This window comes from Amborella trichopoda, chromosome 13, assembly GCF_054954075.1.
Source record: "Amborella trichopoda isolate Santa Cruz 75 chromosome 13, AtrichopodaSantaCruz75HAP2 v2.0, whole genome shotgun sequence".
In the NCBI taxonomy this organism is placed as follows: domain Eukaryota; kingdom Viridiplantae; phylum Streptophyta; class Magnoliopsida; order Amborellales; family Amborellaceae; genus Amborella; species Amborella trichopoda.
Genome location: NC_142348.1, coordinates 43,133,091 through 43,157,803, shown reverse-complemented (window position 1 = coordinate 43,157,803; position 24,713 = coordinate 43,133,091). Strand labels below are relative to the sequence as shown.

Genomic DNA, 24,713 nt, shown 5'->3' with positions numbered 1-24,713 from the left:
TGAAAATTGACTGTCCAGAAAATACATTACAAGATGCACTATTTATAAGACTTGGAATCCATTCTTTCTCATGTCCGTACATCTTCAAGTAGAGACCATTGATTTGAGGAATTTTGCACATCAAAACGACCTCTTCTTGTGAATTTTTGAAGTGCACGTTGCTTGTTTAGAGCCTCATCCTTATGTAAACTCTCTTTTTTTGTAGTATTTGTCCTTGTTATCTGTTAATTAATTATCAATGTTTAAAAATCTCTAATCCGGATTAAGAATTAGCAATTTGGCCCAATGTTGTTAAAGAACAAGGCGGCTCTATTAAAGGCTTTCCTGATTCATTTTGAAATATTTTTTATTTTTGAAAAGTCTAAAATAATGTTTTAACACCAGAAGAATTGCCGATGACATTCGATCATGAACGCCTGATTAATCCATCCGATCAGGGTTATCAAATACTGTTAATTTTTAATTATATTACGTTGTCCACTAGTCTCATCCCCCAAAATTTCTCATTCCTTTTTCTGCATTTTTATATGCAATAGGTTGGAAAATGTTCTCATAATAAGAGGCCCCTGACCACCAGGTTCAGTCGGACTATCGGTAATCCAGAACGGAGGGTAAAACCCTTGGGGGATGTTTTCGTCTTTTATGGAATCATCAAGGGTAGTATCCTACAGATCTACCGTACTGGAATTTTAAGGAGTTGTTCCCCATTTTCCACAGTCGGATATCAGCCACGCTTCCTGAGAAAAAATCTCGAATCCTGGAATCTTTCTCTCTCCTCTGTCCTCTCTCTCTCCTCTTTTATCGCTCCTCTTTCCTCTCTCCTCTCTCCCTCCTCCTCTCTCTCTCCTCTTTCCTCTCTCCTCTCTCCCCTCTTCCTCCTCCTCTCTCTCCTCTTTCCTCTCTCCTCGCTCCCTCCTCCTCTCTCCTCTTTCCTCTTTCCTCTCTCCTCTCTCTCCTCTCGTCTTGAAATCTCTCTCTCTCTCTCTAGGCATTACCGAGCATATTCTCACTTTTGTGCTTTCTCTAGCTTTGCCTCATTTGCTCACTCTTCACTTTCAGGCTCTCTTTCGATCTGCAATAAATTTTAGTCTCGCCATTTCCATCTCTTCTAACATTTTGGAAGTCATGTGTGTGGAGGACAGTGAGAAGCTCATGGCTGAAACGATGGGTCTCTGCGAGGAGGAGGTAGAAGAAGGGCGTTGGCCTCTGCCTTCCTCTGCTGTAATGGACATGGAAAAGAATCTGCACATGAATTATTGTCTCGCTAATTATACCCCTGTGAGTGATTTAGCTCATTACAGTTTGCATTTGTCGTTGTTATCTGAGCTTCTGGCCCTCTCTCTTTAAATGGGTGTGTTTAGTTCGGTCATTTCTCATTTTTTAATGAAATGAAGCTTTGGAACACCTGTGGCAATAATGGGTTTTCATATTGATGATTAATGGGTTTTTCTTCTTGTTCTGGTTTTGGAATCTGCTGAAATTTATTGCAATTTGATATTGCATTATATATTTCTTATTGTTGTAGCCATTAATTGTGATAACCTTCTTATGGAATTGCTTCTTTTTTTCTCTCTATGGTGTTATTCTTGTGTAGAGCAATATTACAAGGCTCGGCTGAGTCTACTAGGACTCCGCCAGGTTAACTTGTGGCGAGTTCTGGGCGACAACTCACCCCTGTTACAAGTATCACAAAGCCATTAATTTTGCTAAAAGACCTTCATATATTATAAAGAAATATCTTTTTATATATCTCATATGGTTTTTATGATCATTTGGGAACTTTTGTTATCTTTTCAAGTTGTACCAAACTCGGCTTTGGTTTTCCTATATACACTGTATCACATTTTTGGGCCCCGAAGGGTTTTTGTATAGGAGTTTCACTTTTTGTACTCTCCTTTTACATTAATACAAAGTGAACAATTTCAAAAAAATGAAAGAAAAGAAATACCTATCACCTCAACGAACTACTATCAGATAAGCCATGCCAATTCCTCACGACTAACATGGTTTGTAAGTCCTTTGCTGGTTCATATTTGTATTGGAAAGTAGTCGCCATCTGAAAGGAATTCCCTATTTCTCGAGCAAGAAGGAAATTCACATCGGGATTGGTCTAGTCGAGTATGTGGAGTTAGGAAACTGTTTTAACACTGTCCACGGGCTTCCAGACTTTGGGCCTATCTACTTCAACTCTTTAATTGGTATTGGATCATGCCTTCCTCCATCCCACACCTATTCCAAGGCTTCTTGCCCCTTCCATGGCCTGGCTGCTGTGGGCCTGCTCCTTTGCCGTGCAGGTATCGGGTCTACCATTTGGGTGATATGGAATGAAAGAAATCTGAATATGGGAAGGGAGAGAACACACAGCCGTGACATTAATGGATCGCATCAAAGGGATAGTTATCTTTTGGGCCATGAACTCTAAAAAGTTCAGCTAGCATGCTGCCATAGACTTTCTTCAGCACTGGCAGGCCCTGTTAGAAACCATGCCCATCCAAATATTCGATTATCACTGTGGCACCCTCCTGAACTAGGACAAATCAAACTCAATTTTGATGGTTGCTCCCTTGTTAACCTCAGTCTGGCGGATTTTGGAGGTCTCTTTAGAGACCACAATGGCAATATCTGGCTATCCTACTCCACCTTAATTAGGCACATCTGATTCCACCTGCACCGAGGCTTTAGCCCTTGAAGGGGATCAAAAGGGTCAGAACAGAGTGGTCAAGTTGTTTAGTGGTGGAGGGTGATTCCAAAAACATTGTTTCTTGGGCAAAGAGAGACTCGATGTGTCCATGGCAGCTTCTACACATTTTTGACCAACTTTTCGACTTGTGCAGGCATTTGCATTTCTCCTGATCGGTATATGTGGCACAAGACAAACCATGTAGCCAATAGCCTTGCAAAAGCAGGAGTGCTTGGATCAGCAGATTTTGCACCCAGTAGCAGTACCTTCTTGGCACCTTTTTGGAGATCTGGTTTCTCCTTTTTTGCCTATTTTTGGAGAGTTCTTTGTTTTTATTCCATTGTACAAGGTCTCTTACCTAGTTTTGTATTGTGACAGACTGAGAGAGTACTTTTTGGGAAATGTAAAGAGCGCCCAACCTGCGGGTAGCCTGATTCCTTGTTTGTAATTGACAAACATACTAGAAACAAGAATTAACTTTTTCCCCCAAAAAATAAAAAAGGAAGGAGGAGTTTGGAGTGGGCATTCGCCCTCCCTCTTGTGAGAAGCTCCTCTATAACCTTGGCTAGTGTCCAAGTGTTTACCATTTCATTATGGCCCCACTAAAGAGTGAGTGGGATATCAACAAAGATGCACCAACTAGGCCCATTGTTGTGGGCTCTTTGTAGGCACATCTAGTGCGAATGATACAATCTTTTCCATCATCATCATTATCTAAGCCTTATCCCAACTATTTGGGGTTGGCTACACGAATATTGTTTTGTCATTCTGCTCTATCAAGGGTCATACCCTCAGTCAAACCTACAGGAAATGCCCTAGCATGAGCATATGACATAGGTTTAGGATTCGTGAAAAGGTGGCAAAGTTTTACACTGGCTGCCCTGCCTAACACAACCCTCTTCCTTTATCCGGGTTTGGCACCGGCATGACTGGCTTGGGATACGCCATAGCAGAGTTGATGAGAGAATCTTTTTCATGGTTAGAGAAAATTAAAAAAACTAAAGGTATGTTATGGGGCCCGAACAGGAGAGGACCGGCTGTCGTAGAGGTCTTGAGGGACCAGAGAGACCTACCATCAGATTCCTTTCTAGGGATACCCTTAGGCCATAACTCATTCTTATTCTATTCTTAGGGATAGTGATTTCCTTGATCATCTTTGATTTTCTAAACTAGTTAGCATCCCTGAAGCCAAATAACCTCTTTGGTGACTGCGGCCAAATTGTTCACAGTCCTTAATATGCTCCCTAAGTCTAAAGCAACTTAATGCGGTGCTCGAAAACCTCTTGCTAATTCTTTGTATATGCCCCAGGAAGTTACCATGCACATATGGCTCATGTCCTAAGGCAAATGATTTCCTTCAAGGAGTTGAGTACATGATTAGGGTCTCATAAGCTCCCTTGACAATAAAACGAGTAAGGAATCTCTAACAAGTTCAGCGAGCCATGGAGGATATCATAATCATTCAAGTATAAGGTCATTGCTAAAGGAGATGGTCCATGATATCCCTCTCAGCACATAAAGCAGGTAGTGGGATCTGCGAGCCTCATTAGATCCCTAGCCTCGTTTTTAAAGGTGGTCTATGTTTTTTTTTGGTTAAGTAAAAAGATGGTCGATGATGAGGGCCTTATCATGGATGGAACACCTTATGATAGTGTAGATGCCTACTCCCAAACCAAACATGCTGATGACTTCCCTCCTCCTACCCCATAGATAACATGAAGAGGATATCCAACCATAAACAAGCGCATTGTCCGATTTTTCACTCTCTTTAGTCCGTACCTCCACCTATGAGGAACTATTCCACAAACCTACTGAGCAAACTATGGACCACCTCAGTTTTTTGGGCTAACAGGTACCTTTTACAGGTTAGACACACTTCTTGTTATTCATATGACTTATTAATAGTGCTATTGAAATGTGTGAACTTGAGGCCTAGATTTCGAGCATCCATGATCATGCTTTTAGTGGGAATATGGTTTCTAGCTCGCGTATGGAAATCAATAGTACGCGTATTTGACCATTCTGTGCTAGTATGCCTTCCACTGACAACTAGTAATGATACCATCCTTTATCCATAGTCGTTGGCCATGGAGCCGATAAAAGTTTTGAGATTTTAAGCATGGAACGAAGAAGGTGAGTAATTTTGACCATCACAGGATCCTCCTTGTTGCTAGCCCAAGAAAACTCCAACCAAAGGAAGGTCAATTGATTCAAGATGGTTGCTGAAATTAAAAATTTTCCTATAGACCCTATCATCCTACTTTCATCTCTTCCTCTCAAACCTCTCTATGGAAGTTCAGCTGACTGTCAATACATGCATCTTATTAATATCCTGTTACTAAGTCCTTTGAAAGTTATCTTTACTCATTGCTAAGCAAGAGCCATACACCCAACTTAGTAGGATAAATTGGAGGCATTGTTGCATATAGATTGAAATAGTAAAGGGCCCCATTTGGGGCCAACTACCAGAAGGCACTCTTGGGTCCGAAATGAATCCAGAACCTTCCAAGAGTAGCATATGCAGCCAAAACCATATTCTTTCAAGGCTTTTCATAGCTTTCACAAGATCAAAATTGGAAACTTAGTGTTTCATTTCTGAGTTATCATTATATACCAATGTTCGAAAACTCAGATCGGTGGGGTGGATCGGCCATCTGGAAAACTCATCCAGATTGGCTGATCGATGGTCCTAATTGTGTGGATGGCCTTAAAAAAAATTAAAAAATTTGTTAGAAATTGTTATAAATGTTCTTTTTTGGGTTTCCAAAAAAAAAATGGGGGTAATGCATAATGGACTTTCATTATTTTGCAAAAATACGTGAATATTGAGATATCGTTTCCTGTCTGAGTGTCTATTGCTATTATTATTATTATTATTCTAATTTTTGGACTAATTTCAATACAATACTTTTAGAAAAATTTTGATACTAATTTTGTGATTTTAGTGAAGAAATGAGGGTGAAAGATTGAGAATGCATGGGTTTTTCATTATTTTTGTTTTTATATTCAAATTGAGCTATTTCATTGAACTCAAGTTGTCCCCATTTGGTCCCGAGCCTACTTAGGCAAATCAAAATCAGTCGTTATTATTTTTTCTTTTTTAAAAAACATGGTCTACCCAAGAGACTAGATCATCCAAAAAAAAAAGGAAATTAAAAATTAAATAGACCTTTAATCTTGAGATTAGGCAAATGGAGTTTATCATAATATAATTAAGTGACATGAAAAATTATTAGATAGTTATTTGATAATGGACTCATTGCTACCCCTTCTTACTCGTAGAGAGTGAAGTTTTTATCTCTTACAAAACAAAGGAGAAAGGGCATATATAAAAGGAGGCAAGGCTGCATTTAAAAGGAGCTGCAGGTTATGAAAAGAGAAAGGTCATGTAATTGTCCCGTTGCAAAAGGTCTAGGAAGGAAAAGCCATACATTAACATGGCCGGGTCGGGCAAAGGTTAGTTAGTTGGGGGTGGGCCATCTCCTATTGCACCAAGTGGGTGCAGAGCGACCAACATAGAGGGGCCCCCCATGCGGAGCTATCTATGGTAAGTAAAAAAATTTAATAGATCATAAAAATAAAAAATATAATAAATAAAAAATTTCATGTGAAGCAGGCAGTCTGGCTTGGCTGGTTCCTAGCAAGAACTTGCTTAGTTCCCAATATATTTAGGGATCCGGCACAACCAAATCGAGTCTGGGGTCAGATAAGGGATTTTGATCTGACCCAACATTTTTCAAAACACTATTATATACAACTGATCTCGTATCTAGTTTCAAGATCAAATGTCTATGGGGAACACTTAAGTTTGCAATACTCTTAACTAGTTGCATACTCGCATGCTTGGAACCAATTAAGAGATGTGGGTTTTCATCGTAAGTGCCATTGCCATTGTTCTAATCTAAACTCAGTCTTTCATGAGTAGACAAAGCACATTGTTGTCAATAGCCGTCATTGGTAGGGGTGGCAAACAGGTAGAGTCGAACAAATGGGACCCAAATCTGGATCTGGATCTAGACCTGGTAGGTCGGGCCTGGTCCATTTAACCTAGGCCCAACTAAGGTCAGGTCCAAGTACCCTTGTTATGGATCTATTAGATATGTGGCACTACAAGAACACAGATCTAACACATCCGTAGTGCCAAGAGTGCCACAGATCTAATAAATATGTGATGTTGCAGGGCACCATGAATCTATTACGTCCATCACGCTACAAATAGCGCATAGTTGTATTACGTCCGTGCCATGCTATGGCACTTTGTCACGGCATGAGTTTAAAAGGGGTTACAATGTGCCTGACATCACTTTTTCACAGAGTGACAAAGGCCAAAATGCCAAAGTGTGGCACCTTGATGCTTTGTCATCTTGTCACCACATGTGGTTTGACAAGGTGATAGTGCCATAGCACCACGAAAGTGTTAGATCCATGGTGCTTTGTAGCCCTACATATTTAGTATATGTATAACAAGGGCAAATATGGCTTTCTATAGAAAAATGAAGCAAGTATGGGTATGAGTGTAAATAAATGGAGATTTAGGTATTTTAGTAATATCCAGATGTTATAGGGATATTTTTAATAATTTCCATGTACTTTTTTACCCTTCAAATTTTTATTTCAATTATTATTATTTTATTTATTTAGAGAGAGAATGTCGTTTTCTTTCATATTCTCTCTATAAAGGTTTTATGCATTTACAGAGAGCGTGGTTTTCGCTCATTTTCTTTCTAGATATTTGAAGTCTTCTTTTGTCTTTACCTTTTTCCTTATTTTTTCTTTACCTCTTCACACATGATACATCAATATTAATGCTAGTTAAATTTAGAGCCTTGAGTACATATTACGATTAATAAAGTTTTTATGGAGGGAAAAATTATATTTATTCTTAATTTCTATTCAATTTTAAAGGATGTATATTTTGATTTTATTTTTAGGATTTTAATTTTTTTGGGATTGTAGGGTTTTCTTATATATATATATTTATTTACTATTCAAGAGTACAATTCATGGTACTATTCACAATTACTGTTCACACATACTGTTCACGCAATATTGTTTACAGATATTGTTCACACATTACTATTTACAGGGGTATTTTTGGAATTTCAGTATTATTTTAGGGGTATTTTAGTGTCTTAAATGTTTACTTGGATCTCAAGTTAAATTAGGGTTTCATAGGCTTATAAAAGGTTGATGTCATATTTTGGAACGCATATGTTATGGGAATTGATTTTTAATTTATAAAAGAAAATTCTTCCTTCTCTTGGGAACATGGGTGACTCTAAATCTGCAATGGGAACATGGGCGACTCTAAATCTGCAAATTGTCGCACTAGTTTTAGAGAATAATGAGAGAGATGTCTAGAAAGCCTCTAAAGTACAGAAAATTGGGTTTGAAGTTTCCTCACGATTTTAAATGGGAGCTCAAGAATAGTCGAATTTGATAAATTTGCATCGATTCGTCAATATACATATTAAGATCCATTTCTTGAGGAATTATTTTTACCACGACTAATCTTTGAGCAAACAAAAAAGAAAAAGGTTGAAGAATGCAATTTTCATGCTGAATTCATCTTAACACATTTCAAAACTCGACAACAAGTTTTCTTCAACTAGGGGAGGATGATGTAGGGAAAAATTATCTCATTTTTAATTTCTATTCAATTTTTAAAAGATGTATATTTTTATTTTAGTTTTAGGATTATTTCTAAGATTTAAAGTTTTTTTTTGGATTTTAGGGTTTTCTTATATTTTATTTATTTACTATTCATGAGTACTATTTATGGTACTATTCACAGTTACCATTCACATGTATGTTCATCTGTTATTCTTCACATGTTCACAAGGATATTTTTGGAATTTAGTATTATTTTAGGGATTTTAGAGTCTTAAATGTTACTTAGGAGATCCAAGTAAATTAAGGTTTCATAGGCTTATAAAAGGTTGGAAGCATATGTTATGGGAATGAATTTTATCTTAAGAAAGAAGAAAATATTTCTTCTTTTGGCTTGATTTACATCCATGTTCTTTCCCCATTATTGTTGATTTTATTTGTTTAAAGTTCAAGAAAATGATGGTTTCAATTTCCCACCTTTCCTTCCTGCATCACTTTTCAAACAAATTTTGTACAAAGCTTTTAACAATAAGCCCAACGAAATCTTCATCTTTTAGCTTTGCTTCGACGACAAGGCAAAGCCCGAATACTTTGAGCAATTCACTCAAAGCATAGCGAAGTTATATATATATATATATATATATATATATATATATATATAGGAAATGGATTCATTAAGCCCACAGGCTGACAGCTACAGTGTCATCCAATGGCCCAGATTATCTGACTGTTACAACCTTATTTCGTAAATGAATTTTCATTTTTTTTCTACAAATCCAAATCACTTGAAAATTTAGGTGTACATTCTAATCATCAAGGTGCACCTAATAAAAATATAAGAAAAATAATTTGCAAAATATAAATTGACCAAAATACCCTCGAAATGTTTGGAGAATATTTTGGTCAATTTATTTTTTTTCAAATTTTTTATTATTATATGTTTATTATATTCTACTACTTTTTATGAATGGACGCTCAAGATTTCAAGTGATTTAGATTTGTATAAAAAAAATGAAAATTCAAATACGAACTAAGGTCTTCACCATTGAATTGGACCCATATTGAATCTGGGCCATTGGCTGACATTGTAGCTGTCTGCCCGTGGGCTAACAGGATCCTTTCACATATATATATATATATATATATATATATCTATTTCAGAAGCTTTTTCCATATAGAATGCTGAACAGCTCCAAGGAGAGGAGCTTTTTCTAATGAGCCTTTTATGTAGTAAATCAGCAATTTCTTTTTTACAAATTTTCAAAAGCCTGGGATTCATCTGGATTGATCTGGCTTTGGTAGGAATTTTCTCTTCATGGAAATTGGCTTCATAAGGTAGACGAACAATATGTTTTTTCCTATTCCAAAAAGCATTTCGAAGTTCAGTGCATATTTTTGTTTCAATATTTTTTCTGAGGGTTTCTATTACCCTTTTATTTTCAGGAAGTGAAAGCTTCGTTTCTATTGTTTATATTTTATTTCCTCTTTAAGGAATTATAAGAACTTTTCTTTATTAGAAATTTTCTCTCTTATATTATTAAATATTTGATGTACTAACTGTTAATACAGTTAATATTTCAGTTTTTGCATTTTCATCCATATGAAAATCCCACTATCCTCTTAGCCATCCCGTAAACCCACAAATAATGGCTTTAGCTATTTCTTGGTCTTGATTTCCACTTATTTGGCATGCAGTTGGGTACATGGTCATATGCTTCATTAAATCGAGAATCTGATTTTCAAACATTCCATCAATATTCCAATTTACAATGGATCTTCCAGAATAAGATATAGAACTGGTAATTAAACCTCCTCCAACTATCAATAAAGAGCAGTTTAGTCTTCAAGGAATAAAGAAGAAAGATGACAATAAAGAATTGGTAGAAGAGCTAGTAAAAAAATTAGCAAAGTTAAATGTAAAAGAAAAGGGAGTAACTTTCAAGACTAGTTCTGATCAAGGAGCTATGGTTCTTCAAGAAGAATCCTTTTCCAATAACGAGCTTAATGAAATAAAACAAGCTTTCAAAACAGAAAGCCTTGAAATAAATAGAATAGATTATGGGAAAAAGTTTAGGCCTACTTCACAGACAAGAATGTATTATCCTAGGCCTACTCCTGTAGATCTCCAGTTCGAAGAAGATTTAATTACCAGCTCTATATCTTATTCTGGAAGATCCATTGTAAATTGAAATATTGATGGAATAACTGAAAATCAGATTCTTGATTTAATGAAGCATATGACCATGTACGCAACTGCATGCAAAATAAGTGGAAATCATGACCAAGAAATAGCTAAAGTCATTATTTGTGGGTTTACGGGATGGCTAAGAGGATGGTGGGATTTCCATATGGATGAAAATACAAAAAATGAAATATTAACTGCCACTAAACAGTGGACGGTTAAAAATGAGTTTAGGCAAGATGTAATAAATAAGGAGAGTGATGCAATCAATACTTTAATATATACTGTTACTCTCCACTTTGTGGGAAGTACTGCGCTACTCGATGCTCGATCAGAAGATCTACTTTCTAATCTCAGATGCCCAACACTATCCCATTATAAATGGTATAAAGATGTGTTCTTCTCCAGATTCCTTTCTAGAGAAGATAGTAAATCTGATCACTAGAAAGAAAAATTTATTTCTGGTGTACCCCATCTTTTTGTCGAGAAGGTGAAAACACGATTAAAGAATAAACATGGAGGAATAATCCCATATTCTTTATATACATTGGGCGAGTTATCATTTGAAATTTGTGCAGAAGGCCTTGCCCACTGTACAGATCTAAAGCTAAAGAGACAGCTAGAAAAACATAGAATGAATGGAAAAAAAGAGCTAGGAGATTTTTGTGAACAGTTTGGATTTAATACTCTACCTTCTTCCAAAGATTCTGATAGAAAAAGATATAAAAATAGAAAATATAGCAGCAAGCCAGGATCCAATAGAAATACTGTTAAAGAAAAATTTTCTAAGAAATTTTCCCCCAAAAGTAATTTTAAAAGGGCCAGAGGAAAAAGAAGAATCCCTGTTTGCTATAATTGTGAAAAGGTAGGACATTATAAAAATAAGTGCAGAATCAAAAAGAAAATAGATATTTTACAATTAGATGATAATATTAAAGATCAACTGTTTAATATACTGCAGATTAATGAGGAATCTTCTAATAATTCTTCTGATTCTGAATTAGAGATGCTAACTGGAGAGAAAGAAAACGAAGATTTAATCCTTAGCAGTTCTGACGCAGATGATAATAATATTGATGACTCTGGTTTTTGCAACACCCTTATCAAAGAAGAAAATTTGATTATAGATATAATTGATAAAATAATAGATCAAAAAGAATATAGTTTTCAAACTCTTGCTCTAATAGACTCAGGAGCAGATTTAAATTGCATAAATGAAGGATTGGTCCTTACTAAATATTTTAGTAGGACCACTAAAGTCTTTAACACAACAGATGGCAGTAAGATGATCATAAACTATAAACTGTCAAATGCTGCAGTATGCAATAATGGCAATTGCTTTGAGTTCCCTTTTATTATGGTAAAAGGATTAAGCCAATCTGTAATTCTGGGAACTCCATTTCTAAATATGCTTTAACCAATAAAAATCGATAATACTGGAATTGAAGCAAACATAGAAGGACATGATGTGAAATTTGAGTTTTTCGAAAAGCCAAAAACTCGAGAAATTAATAATATAAGAGAGAAAATTTCTAATAAAGAAAAGTTCTTATATTTCCTTAAAGAGGAAATAAAATGTAAAACAATAGAAACGAAGCTTGTACTTCCTGAAAATAAAAAGGTAATAGAAACCCTCAGAAAAAATATTGAAATAGAAATATGCGCTGAACTATGCTTTTTGAAATAGGAAAAAACATATTGTTCATCTACCTTATGAAGCCAATTTCCATGAAGAGAAAATTCCTACCAATCTAGATAAATCCCAGGCTTTTGGAAATTTGTAAAAAAGAAATTGCTGATTTACTACAGAAAAGGCTCATTAGAAAAAGCTCCTCTCCGTGGAGCTGTTCAGTATTATATGTGGAAAAACCTTCTGAAATAGAAAGAGGGGCTCCACGACTGGTTATAAATTATAAACCACTTAATAAAGCCTTACGATGGATAAGGTATCCCATTCCTAATAAACAAGATCTGTTAGATAGACTTGTTAATCCTTGTATCTTTTCTAAATTTGATCTAAAGTCTGGCTATTGGCAGATCCAAATTGCTGAAGAAGATCGGTATAAAACTGATTTTAATGTTCCTTTCGGACAATATGAATGGAATGTTATGCCTTTTGGGCTAAAGAATACCCTTTTAGAATTCCAAAATATTATGAATGATATCGTCAATCCTTATACTAAATTTATGTTGGTCTATATTGATGATGTTCTAGTATTTTCTGGAAATCTAGATCAACATATAAAGCATCTAAACATTTTTGTCAAAGCAATCAAAGTAGCTGGGTTGGTAGTTTCTGCCAAAAAGATTAGTCTTTGTCAAACAAAAATACGATTTTTAGGACAATATTTTCCAAGGAAGAATAATCCCTATTGATAGAGCAATTGATTTAGCCAATAAATTCCCAATTGTGATCAAAGACAAAACTGAGCTCCAGAGATTTCTGGGTTGTCTCAATTATATTGCTGATTTTTATAAAGATTTAGCTATTGATGCTAAACCATTATTTCAAAGATCAAAAAAGAATCCTCTTAAATGGACGGAGGTGCATACTTCAGCTGTAAATAAAATAAAAATAAAGGCTAAAGAGTTACCATGTCTTACACTCTCTGACCCTACAGCTTTTAAAATAATTGAGTGTGATGCTTCAGAAAAAGGGTTGGGAGGAATATTAAAACAAAAAATTTCTAATACTGAACATTTGGTTCCTTTTACTTCCCGAGCCTGGAATATGACCCAACAAAATTACTCCACTGTTAAAAAAGAACTCCTTGCTATTGTCCACTGTGTTACTAAATTTCAGAGTGACTTACTCAATCAAAAATTCCTCATTCGAACCGATTGTAAGGCTGCAAAAGACATACTCCTTAAAGATGTCAAAAACCTTGTCTCCAAATAAATTTTTGCTCGATGGCAAGGTATTCTCTCTTCCTTCGAATTTGAGATTGAACATATTAAAGGCAATACTAATTACCTTTCTGATTTTTTAACTCATGAGTTTTTGCAGGGGGGACAGGAGGAGTTTTGAACAGTAAAGCTTTCTTTCCTTCGGACTTATGATCCATCTTTTTATCCTGAGGTTTATTCATCATATTTTCAATCCTGATAGTCATTCTTCCAATAGTTTGTAAACAGAGATTAGTATAATTATTTTGTTCAATTATATCCGCGATTGCATCTATTTTATAAGTATGATGATCACTGTTTTTTGGGGTAATTTTATAAGGTGAAGCTTTAGCCTCAGGTTTATCTTCTGATTTTCCTTTCATCTGAAGACTTTTTACGGGGGGATGAATGGAGTTCAATTCTTCCCCTTGCGTAGTATAAAAGGTTTGATACTGACTCTCAACAGTATTGAGATCAAACTCTGGAACTTCGATCTCTTTCTCTTTTAGGGTGTATCTTAACCAATCAAAGAATTTTATATTCTTTCTATGTTTTAATATAAATTTATTAAATTTTTTATGCAGAGCATCTAATAATTCTTGGGGAAATTCCACCAGATACTCGTCCTTTATTTTCTTATTTTCATTGGACAAAAAGTCCTGTTTGATCCCTTCTTTATCTATCTTAAACTTTTTTTCCTTTTGAAGGGTAAGAATATTAAAATCTAAGTCAGAAGGTGTTGGTTCTTTATCTGAGGAACTAGGTTCATATATTCTATATACTGGTTGTTGCACTTGACTATTAGTTCTAGTCAGTCCTTCAACGATTGGTCTCCTGTGAGTTTGCTCATGTTTTGACTGCGGAACAGAGGAAGTAGAGCATCTTGAAGGAACTCTAGAAGGGGTTTCAGAAATATTTATTCGGGTTCATCTATTCGAGTTGAATTGTATTTCTACATCCCCATCTGGATACTCTATTATTTGTTCCGGTTCTCTATTTATTGGGGTTCTAGACTGTTGGTTTTCACAGTGTAAGGACCACTTTTCAGGAAGTTTTATTTGTGACCAGGCCATAGACCTTGGTATTATGGTATTAGATTTTTCCATATCGGTCTGGAAAAACACTGTTTGTCCTTATGTATCCATCTGGAGTGCGTTCGGACATAAAGTGTTCATCAATTTATAACAAATCCTATAGACTAGAGCAATATTTTGGGATCCTGTATCCATATCGAACCCTTGGGTTTTTATGTTTAAGGTAAGAACCTTTAGGAGGTTAGGATCCGTTAAGGCCACCGAATAATTGGGAAAGCAATTGAAGTATATAGGGCCATTACATAGACTTGATTTTACTATACCTAAGAGAGCATCAGATAATTTATTATGTCGTTCATCTCTGAGACAGAGATGAACAAAGTTATTTAAACTAGTTCGAGTGAGTGGCTTTATTGCAATTTGGACAAGTCCAATATGTAAATATTTGTAATTCTTATTCTTATGATCTTGTATCATTCTATTTGAGAGAAGTTGGAAACTATTTTGCTCACTAATAATAGAAATACTTTGTTCTACAGTTTTAATAGAAAAGCTTGTTTTAAATTCAAAAGTTCCTTTTTTATAAACATCTGTGGCTGGAACTTTAGGGATATTCCAATTGTGAATTTGTTTTTCTATATTATCTATAGTTATTTCTTCTCTGTTTCTTACGCGTAGTATACTATTAGAAGAATAGGTTGTTCTATTGGATAGAGCTCTAAGGAAATTTGCCATTTCAGATAATTGTTGATCACAGAGTCAGTCGGAAACAGTCCCTGTACCTTTCGCGGCTCTTCCTGGCATATCGGTAGTTCGGATCACGACGACTATTTGGTGTCAATCTGATATCGTTGTGGGAAATTTCTTTAGTCCCTAAACTCTAACACAGTTCTTAAACTACAGTTCACCACTGTAAGCTCTTGGCTCTGATACCAAAAGGCTCACATAAGCAAAATAACAACAAAAAACACTTATACTGAAGAAACTTTAAAAGGAAAGATAACAGTTTTGTAAAAATAAACACTTTTAGACAGAAAACACACAATGGAGTCGATATATTAATAATAATCCAATGAACATAAATAGCATGCCAAACTCTTATGTAGACAACTATTTTAAACTACATGAAGAAATATAGATAACTTACATATGACACTTGCAAAAACTGGAAAACAACTTCCACTCGTCTGGACAGTAGTTGGGTAACGAGTGCCAGTTATAATCACACATATAGCAAATCCTCTAATAGAAATGTCATTTGGTTGGCTGGATACACCACCAGATATACAATCGGGAGAGTAGACTTGCAGAGAGAGAGAGAGAGAAATAAAGAGAGTACAGTTGCAGAGAGCACTGAGGGGGAAAACTCCGGATATCTCAGATGAATGGCCTTCCTCCCCTTTTATAGCCTGCGGACTCCAAATCTTATTTTCAAGTCCGTTGGTGCTGGACAAGACCTTAAGGCGTTGCTGACATTGGATGGGACTAAAAGGTAGAAAAGGTTTCGGTGATAAGACCAAAAGGTGTCGGTGATGCTGAGTGGGATCGAAAGGTGAAAGATTTGTCGATGAATAGGAAAAGGTGAGGGATGCTGTCCGTGAACAGGAAGATGCTGTCGGTGAATAGGAAAAGATGTTGTCGGCAGCTTTTACTATTTCGTCGGCAGTTTACTATTTTGTCGGCAGGACTCATGTGCTCCTGGTTGCAGTCGTTCCATCCTGTGTATTATGGTATCTTCTATTGTGATATTCCAAAGTCCATATCCTCGTTTTCTTGCTCATAGGATTCCTCATTTTGAGTTGACGTGGACATAGCTTCTTCTTCTTCATCAAATATTTGGAGTAGTTTCTTTTTGAGTTCTTCCCTAGTTGAAGTAGGGTTTTGTTGACGAAGCTTATTTATATAATCCGCCATTTTTACTTCTGTATCAGTGGGTGAAAATGGTACTTTTTTCATTCTTATCTTGTCAGGGTTTAGGGCTTTATTTTCGTACACATCCCACCATTTTATATATATTTGTTTGCCTATTTCTGGGATATATTCCCAATTATTTGTATAATGATCTGTTATATGGTAAGACCATTTCATGATCCATGGTATTTGGTATAAAGCCATAAAATACATATGGAGATCTATTTTATCATTATTATTGTTATATTCTACGAACTTCCTTTGTGAAGCTTGAATATTAGGTAGCAATATTTCTATTCCAGATCCCCACAATTGAAAATATTGCAACATACTTTTTTATATACAAACATATGACATATCGCATATTGAGAATAAACTTGTTCAAAATTTCAAAATTCACCCCATACAAATTTTTTAAAATTTTAAAGTTTAATAGGCTATGTATTAGTAGTAGTCTCCAACTCTCCATATTTCATAATAACATGGACTCCAAGTCTCCAACTCTCCATATTTCATAATAACATGAACTCCAAGTCTCCAACTCTCCATATTTCATAATACCATGGACTCCAAGTCTCCAACTCTCCAAGTCTTCAACAAAAACTTACAAAAGCATAAGACCAAATGACAAAACAGTCCAAAAAGGAAAAAAGTCTAACATCCAAATGTCTAAAAGATTGAGGGCTTATGGAAGTGTTCTTTTAACTTTAGGGGGTTGAAAAGAACCCCTATAATGTATTTAAACTTTTTTGGGTTTAAAAGTACCCTTTTGCCCTTTTGGACATCTTTAAAAATAAAAAAAAAACCACGTCCTTGGGCGCCTGCCTACGTGCTCACGTGGTCTGCCTAAGCGCTTGCCTAGACACCCGCCTGGCCGCCTGCCCAGGTACATCCACCCGGAAGGGGGCGCCCAGGTCTAGGTGTGCAGTTAGAGGTGTCTTGGGCACTTAGGCGCTGGGCGGACCTTTTTTTGAAACTTTGATAGGGATATTTATGGTATAAAACTTTTTGATTTATGAAGAGAAAAGAAGAATTTATCTTCTAAAAAAAGGACAAAGAGGAAGCTGGAATGGCAGTTGCAAATGATGTAAATTTTATCATGCTTGTAATGCTCTTCTTTTGAATGAAATCCACTTGGCCTAGTTGAATTGGTGACTACATATTCTACTGGTTGCAGTGTTTGTTATTTAGATTGATAATGGTAGCATTCATTGATGCCATCTTTTATGTTTTATATTGAAATCATCAGTCTCGGCAGAACTTGATTTAATACTTGTAATGTCTTATACATCGAACCTTCCGGTCTACTGTGAATTTTGAAACTATATTGGCCTTTGTCATGTTAATTCCATCACTTCCTGGTTCTTTCTTGAATTTTGTGACTAATATTGTTCCTCACATATCTGCAGATGGAAAGCATTTGTGAGAATACTGTGGCAGTAGGTAAAACAGAAAATCAATCACTGAAATATGTGCCAGTGATTCGTTCAGGGGAGTGGTCTGATATAGGCAGTCGGTTGTATATGGAAGACACTCATGTATGCATTGCAGATCTAGCTAAAAAGTTTGGATTTACTTTTCTTAATGGGGAGGCTGTCTCGTTCTATGGTGTAAGTCATTGAATTTTCTCATGCATCGAAGCATGCAAGTTCTGATTTCCTAGTATCATGAATGTCAAGTAACTGCCTTTTTCTAGTCAATTTTCACATATTGTTGAAGAGATTTCTGGTTATTTGGATAATGACTTGCTCATTGAAACTGTTTATCTGGGGTTTGGCTTCTGAGCTTAGTGGTTAGGACCAGTGGTCTAAAAAACGGATCAGTGGCCCGGATCGGGCACCCCAAAAACCCATCTGGATCGGTGAATCGGCGATCCGGATCGGGAATCGGCCGAATCGGTTGGATTAAGCTTTAAAAAAATCTAAAAAAATAATTAAAATTCATTATAAATGTTGTTTTTTAGGACTCCAATAAGAAATCGGGGTACTACATTATTAATTTTCATTTTTTCATCAATATGTGAATATTGAGATGTTTTTTCTCTGTGTGAACTTATTTTGACTATTAAATTTACATCACACAAAAGAGAAATCATAGAATTATCATGGATGAAATATATAATCATAGATGGACTATAATAAAGAATGGTTTTAATCGATAAAACATGGCCACCAAAATCTCGAATTGGTGGAGAACATTATATGCTGAAATTGAACTTGTTGGTTTACATTTTATAATTATTTTATTATACAAATAATAAAAATTCCATCCTCTTATTTTTTTACAATAAATATTTGTTGTATTACCTTTGATCTTTTTTTTTTGACAAAAACCTTTTATTTCTTATGACAATAACTTTTTATTTATTTTTTTACAAGAAATGCTTGTCGTATTACTTTTTCTTTTTTTTTTTAACGAGAACTTTTTTTTTTCTTTTTACAAGAACCTTATATTTTTTTACAATAAACTTTTTTTTTTTGACAAGAAAAAAATTTTTTGTTGTATTACCTTTTTTTTTTTTTTTACAGGAACTTTATATTTTTCTTACAATAAGCTTTTATTTTTTGACAAGAAATTTTTTTTTTGTTGTATTACCTTTTTTTTTTTGACAAGAACCTTATATTTTTTTTTTAACAAAAAATATATTTTTTTATAAAAAACTTTTATTTTTTTTGTAAAAAAAAATTATTTTGTAAAAAGGAAAAAATTAATTTGTTTGTGAAGGAATGATGGCACCTGGGCAGGAATTGATCCCGCGATGTTCAGCGCACAAAGCAACGCTCTAACCACCACGTTAAATGTTAAGTTGTGATACAAAGAGGTCACTCAATAATTATATCCTATTTCTTTCTGAGCTATTATCGTGGCGCAATTGTCCCACATTGAACCCACAGAACAAATTTGGTAAGGATAAATAGTCTTTTGCTACCAAAGCTAGTCACGCGCGAAACACACGTAGCAGTGTGGGTTTGTGATGGAGCACGTGTTTTTGACAATGGGTGCCCATTGTAACTCAAAAATTCATGCGCGTGCACGTAACCAGGCGAGTCATGATGTCAAACCGGACGAGTCATGACGTCTACCGGGTGAGTCATGGCATCATCCAGCGATTCACTATACAGAATCGTCGGTTCTTCTCTAGAATTGGACGATTTCCGGTTTTACAAAAGAATCGACACGGGATGACCGATTCCCTGTTCGAATCGGCCAATTCCGTACAGACTCGGCGATTTTTAAACCACTGGTTAGGACATAAGGACCACGACACTAACATTCAAGTTTCAGTCACACCTTATCTACCCAATAGAATAAATTTGAAAGCAGCGAGGACAAAAGACTTCACCTCTTACAAGGTGGAAAGTCTTTGAAAGCAATCAACGAGCATTACGATTATCCAAAATTGTCATTGTCTGTCTTGAAACCAAAACAGCATGAATTTGTCTTTTTCCTGTGAGTTGTAAACCAATTTTCTGACCCTATTGATAGAAGGGGTACTCATGGAAGGAGTAGGAGAGAAGCACAACTTGTTTGAGGTGGTCAAAAAGTTGTGTTTCGGTCCCCTCCTGCCACCATCTACCCTGGTTCCTTGCTTCCCACAAATTCTTGGGATTTCTAGATATTGGACAGTGAGGTTAGACAGTCTGCTGTAAAACCATTTTAATCAAATTAGCTCTTTCTCCCACTTATCCTACTTGCTTATTTCCCCATTATACTAGTCTTTTTGGCCTCTACATTCCAGAAAACTTCCTTGTCCCACCTTAAGGTTTCTTTTCCCAAGCTGATACCTTTTAATGTATCCATTGTTTATTTTGTTACTTTGACATTGTTTATTTTGTTACTTTGATGTATATCTCCAGCAATCTCTTTTCCTGGTTCTAGAACTGGCTGAGACCCTATGCTTTCAAATCCTTCTCAAGAATCAGTGGCCACCATTCTCAATTCAGTTTGCTGATATTTCTGCATAACCATCAGGAAGTTCCCAGAAACTATTGATTCTACTAATATATCAATTATGGGGCCGAATATGCCCCTTTATTTTCTCAAACCATGTTAACAGAGTATTGGAAAATGTGGTTGTAATAAAAAATCATAACAATATTACTTGCTTGTAAATTTTGTGATCCTAAAAATATGCATGAATTTTTAAGGGAAAATCAATAAGAGAATCCCTTTGTGAAAGAAACTGAGCAGAAACTATACTTGGAGCGCTTAACTCCTCGTGCCCTCTTCTTGGTGTTGTTTTCACAAATATAAAGTCGCCTGCCCACCCCTCTCTCTCTCTCTCTCTCTCTCTCTCTCTCTCTTTCAAACACAGGTTGTGTGGATGGTCTTATGCTCTCTTATCACATACAAATGTAAATGCCTTGACATTTGCTAGTAAATCATTTTGTGCTTTATGTGATATGTTTCTTATTTTTGTGACCTTAGGTATTTGATGGACATGGAGGGGAAGGAGCAGCACAATTTGTTCGTGACAATCTACCAAGGGTCATTGTGGACAATCTACCACGGGTCATCGTGGAGGATGCTGACTTCCCTGTGGAACTAGAGAACGTGGTCAAGAGGTCATTTGTGCAGACAGATGCTGCATTTGCAAAAACATGTGCTGCTCAATCTGCCCTCTCTTCTGGCACAACAGCCCTAACGGCAATCATATATGGGAGGTGGGTTGACCAGTACTTCTCTCTCTCTCTCTCTCTCTCTCTCTCTCTCTCTATGTGCGCGTGCACACACATAGACAAGCCTGTAGACACACATGTAAGCATGCATATCTGTTTTATGCTTCTTGTTGTACGTGCATGGTATAAACAATTCAAATCTTGGAGGAAAAAGGAATTAAAAAGAGTCATGATAAAGCAATTCTCAAAGATGGTGATAAACAAGGAAAAACATACCATGATCCATATGATTATGGTAGGGGTCATCACCTTCCCGTTTATGGTTTGGGTGTTGATAATGGGAGAGAGGGTCTATATCCTGCACTCCTTCCATCAGTGTCCATCCCATTGATTGTTCGGTGATTTCTCTTTTGACCATACTACTACCATGGTAATGCGGATCATAGTGCAACCAAAAAGGAAATTATTTATGAGAAAAATACAAATGGAAAAGGGACACAAAAGGGAGATTGGAGGAAAACGAAAGAAATGCCAACTGAAGAAACGAATAATGCAACAAACTGAAAAAGGAAGTGCAAGGCACAACAGGAGATGGATGAGTAGAATCTCAAGTGAGATAATGAACATAAATGGCAAGACGAGAATAAGTAAATAAAATTAAAATGGAAAATGTATTAAAAATCAATGCAACAAGAGGCGGAAGGCGGTGGGAGGAATCGATGATCACCAACCAACAAATAATGGGCATCAAGATACTCTTGGCTCCTCTCTTCTCAAGTGAATACTGATGCAGCTCCTAGCGTCTGCAAACAATTCACCAATCAATAGATTCTGGTGCAGGGAAAACTCGTGGAAAATGGAGTCCACATAATTTCTTGTGCTTCATGCATGCGTGTCACATTACTTATGAGAGTGTGTGTACTCCGGGAGTACACAACACATGCACATGAGTACACAAGGACACACGAGAGTGTGTGTAGTCCAGTTCAATCTCCAAATATTTAAATGCATGCACACAGCAGAGAGAAAGAGAGAGAGAGGCAGAGGCAGAGGCATAGACATAATTAACACTATCCTTTCATGTTAACGGCCAACAGCTGAGTTAGACAACTGTCGTGTCCAAGGTGAACAGGTCCCTTCTTGTAGCGAATGCAGGAGACTGCAGGGCTGTGCTCTCCCGCTCTGGGACAGCAATCGAAATGTCAAAGGACCACAGGCCAGGCTGCATAAGAGAAAGAAAGCGCGTCGAATCTCTCGGTGGGTATATTGATGATGGCTACCTCAATGGTCAGCTTAGTGTTACAAGAGCCCTTGGAGATTGGCACCTCGAGGGTATGAAGAGAGAGAAAGGAAGCAATGGAGCCAATGGTCCTCTAATCGCCGAACCTGAACTTAAGCTCATAACATTGACAAAAGAGGATGAGTTTTTAGTGATAGGAAGTGACGGTCTATGGGAGGTGTTTACAAGCCAAAATGCAATAGATTTTGCGAGGAGGCGGCTCCAAGAACACAATGATGTGAGGCAGTGTTGTAAAGAGGTGGTGGAGGAGGCTTCTAAAAGGGGTTCATTTGATAATTTAACAATTGTGATGATTTGCTTCCATGCTGAGGCCCCACCTCAAAGCACAGTTAAGCGGTTCCGTGGGTTCAGGAGGAGCATATCAGCTGAGGGGCTCCACAATCTCAAAAGCTTTTTGGAAGGATGAAAGCTTTATGTATTTTAGATTAAATTATGTGTATGTAATATTTATTTGTGAATGTATACATACCAATGTATCTTAATTTTTATGTACATTTCTGAGACCCATTAATGTTTCCAGGAATGGCATGGCTAGGCCACCTTCCCTAAACATTCCCCTGCATTTAAAAATAAGCAGATATTGGGTTCAAGCCCATGGTTGATCTTGAAGGTGCTTGTAGTTGCAGCTTTGAGACCGCTAGATTTTCAATAAGAATAAAAAGAAAGAGGAAGAGATGGTTCTATGCATCCTGCTATTTGATTGCTTGCTCTCATGGAGGCTCTTTTTTTGGAGTTCTTTGCGAAAATTGTTTACACTGACGTATTAGTGCATGTGCATTTTCTTGTGGGGTGGTGTTTTAGTTATTTACTGAGCTTGCAATCTCTACCTATTCTTCTTTCATGTTCTTATATAAATTCTTTTATGATTTTGGCATATGTGTGTGAACTCTCTTTTGAGGTTTCTTTTTAGGAAAAATATCGTTGTACACCCTATTTCGGTGTACTATTTCCCCATAGACCTAAGATCTTAAGAAACTTTTTGACGGCCATAGGTTTTCTAAAAAATATATCTTCTAAACCCCTGGGCCCATAGGCTTTTTAAAAATATATCTTCTAACCCTTTGCATCCATAGGTTTTGTAGAAAATATATCTTCTAACCCCTAAACCCAATTTATCCTTTTTAATGGTCTTTTTTAGCTTAAACAAAAACTAAAAACGCACCTTTATATGTCTACTAAACCTCTCTCCTTGTAGGAGAGAGACGTTATATAGAGAGAAATAAAGACGTATAGAGAGAGGTTTAGTAGATAGAAGGTTTTTAAAGTTTTTGTTTGGGCCAAAAAAATGAGTAGTTAAAAGAGATAAATTGAGTCGAAGATATATTTTAGAAAACTTATGCAGTCATAAAGTTTTTAAAACTCTGTTTCTATAGAGTCCTCTATACATTTTCTTCTTTCTTTTTTAATAAAAATTTTAGGTTCTCTCTAAATATCCTGGTCCCTATGTTAATTTTTATTTTATTTTGTTTTATTTATTTTAATATTTTTTTGGATCATCGATTTAGTTCGATCTAGATCCGATTTGGATTGTCGATCTAGTTATCCAACATGGATATGTGGATGAATGATCCGTCTCCCCCCAGCCACCCCCAATTTTCACAAATTTGGCTGATCGAAATTGCTGATATGGATTGGTAAAGTGGGTGGCGATCCATGATCTAATTCGAAGTTTTAAAGCACCCTCTTATCCAAATAAACTTCTTGTATCTTCCCTTGACTACAAATATAAATGCGCTTGTAAATCTCCTTTCTAAACGAAGATGGACCATGAGTGATTTTACTGACAACGTGCAAATTGTACAGCAAACTTTGAAGGTTTTTACCAGCGTTTTAAAAAACGCCGAGTCGAACCGGACTCGCCCGGTTCGACTCGGAAATAGTGAAAAAGGAACCGGATCGCCCAAAAATCGGAAATCGTCCGGTTCTAGAGAGAACCGGACGATTCTGTACAGTGAATCGCCGATTCACTGTACGGAATCGGCAAGTCCGAACAGTGAATCGGCGATTCCGTACGGTTTTTTTTTTTTTTTTTTTTTTTTTTTTTTTTTTTTTTTTTTTTTTTTTTTTTTTTTTTTTTTTTTTTTTTTGGGTAATCCATGATAGATTTTTTTGTAATCCATGATCGAATTTTTTGGTTTTTGTAACCCATAATAGAATTTTTTGTAATCCATGATCGAAATGTTTGTTTTCTTTTCTTGTAATCCATGATCGATTTTTTTGTTTTTTTTTTTTTTTTTGTAACCCATGATAGAATTTTTTGTAATCTATGATCGAATGTTTTGTAATATATGATCGAAATGTTTGTTTTTTTTTTGTAATCCATGATCGAAATGTTTGTTTGTTTTTTTTTAATCCATGATTGAATTTTTTGTTTTTTGCTTTTTTTGTAACCCATGATAGAGTTTTTTGTAATCCATGATTGAATTTTTTGTAATCCATGATCGAACTATTTTTTTCTTTTTTTGTAATCCACGATTGAATTTTTTGTTTT

The 24,713-nt window shown here is 36.0% G+C and overlaps 1 protein-coding gene across 6 annotated transcripts; it reads left to right on the top strand.

Moving 5' to 3' along the window:
- Positions 1-713: 713 nt before the first annotated feature.
- On the top strand, positions 714-22,909 carry LOC105421287 (putative protein phosphatase 2C 27). Of its 6 annotated transcripts, none has more exons than XM_088855163.1 (5): positions 714-1,278; positions 17,713-17,917; positions 19,343-19,389; positions 20,732-20,967; positions 22,055-22,909. In XM_088855163.1, exons 1-5 carry the CDS (start codon positions 1,126-1,128, stop codon positions 22,626-22,628), a joined length of 1,215 nt encoding a protein of 404 aa, XP_088711289.1. In that variant the 5' UTR covers positions 714-1,125; the 3' UTR covers positions 22,629-22,909. The 6 variants fall into 6 exon arrangements, with proteins under 6 accessions (XP_088711289.1, XP_088711292.1, XP_088711291.1 ...); XM_088855166.1 differs by having other exon boundaries at positions 22,047-22,909; XM_088855165.1 differs by having other exon boundaries at positions 22,020-22,909.
- The last annotated feature ends 1,804 nt before the right edge of the window (positions 22,910-24,713 follow it).

Bases quoted from the DNA above. Each gene is read 5' to 3' on its own strand.
- LOC105421287 (XM_088855163.1), top strand. From the start codon at position 1,126: ATGTGTGTGGAGGACAGTGAGAAGCTCATGGCTGAAACGATGGGTCTC. The intron at 1,279-17,712 runs GTGAGTGATTTA...ACATATCTGCAG, and splicing joins GTCTCGCTAATTATACCCCT to ATGGAAAGCATTTGTGAGAA. The intron at 17,918-19,342 runs GTCATTGAATTT...GCGTGCACGTAA, and splicing joins TGTCTCGTTCTATGGTGTAA to CCAGGCGAGTCATGATGTCA.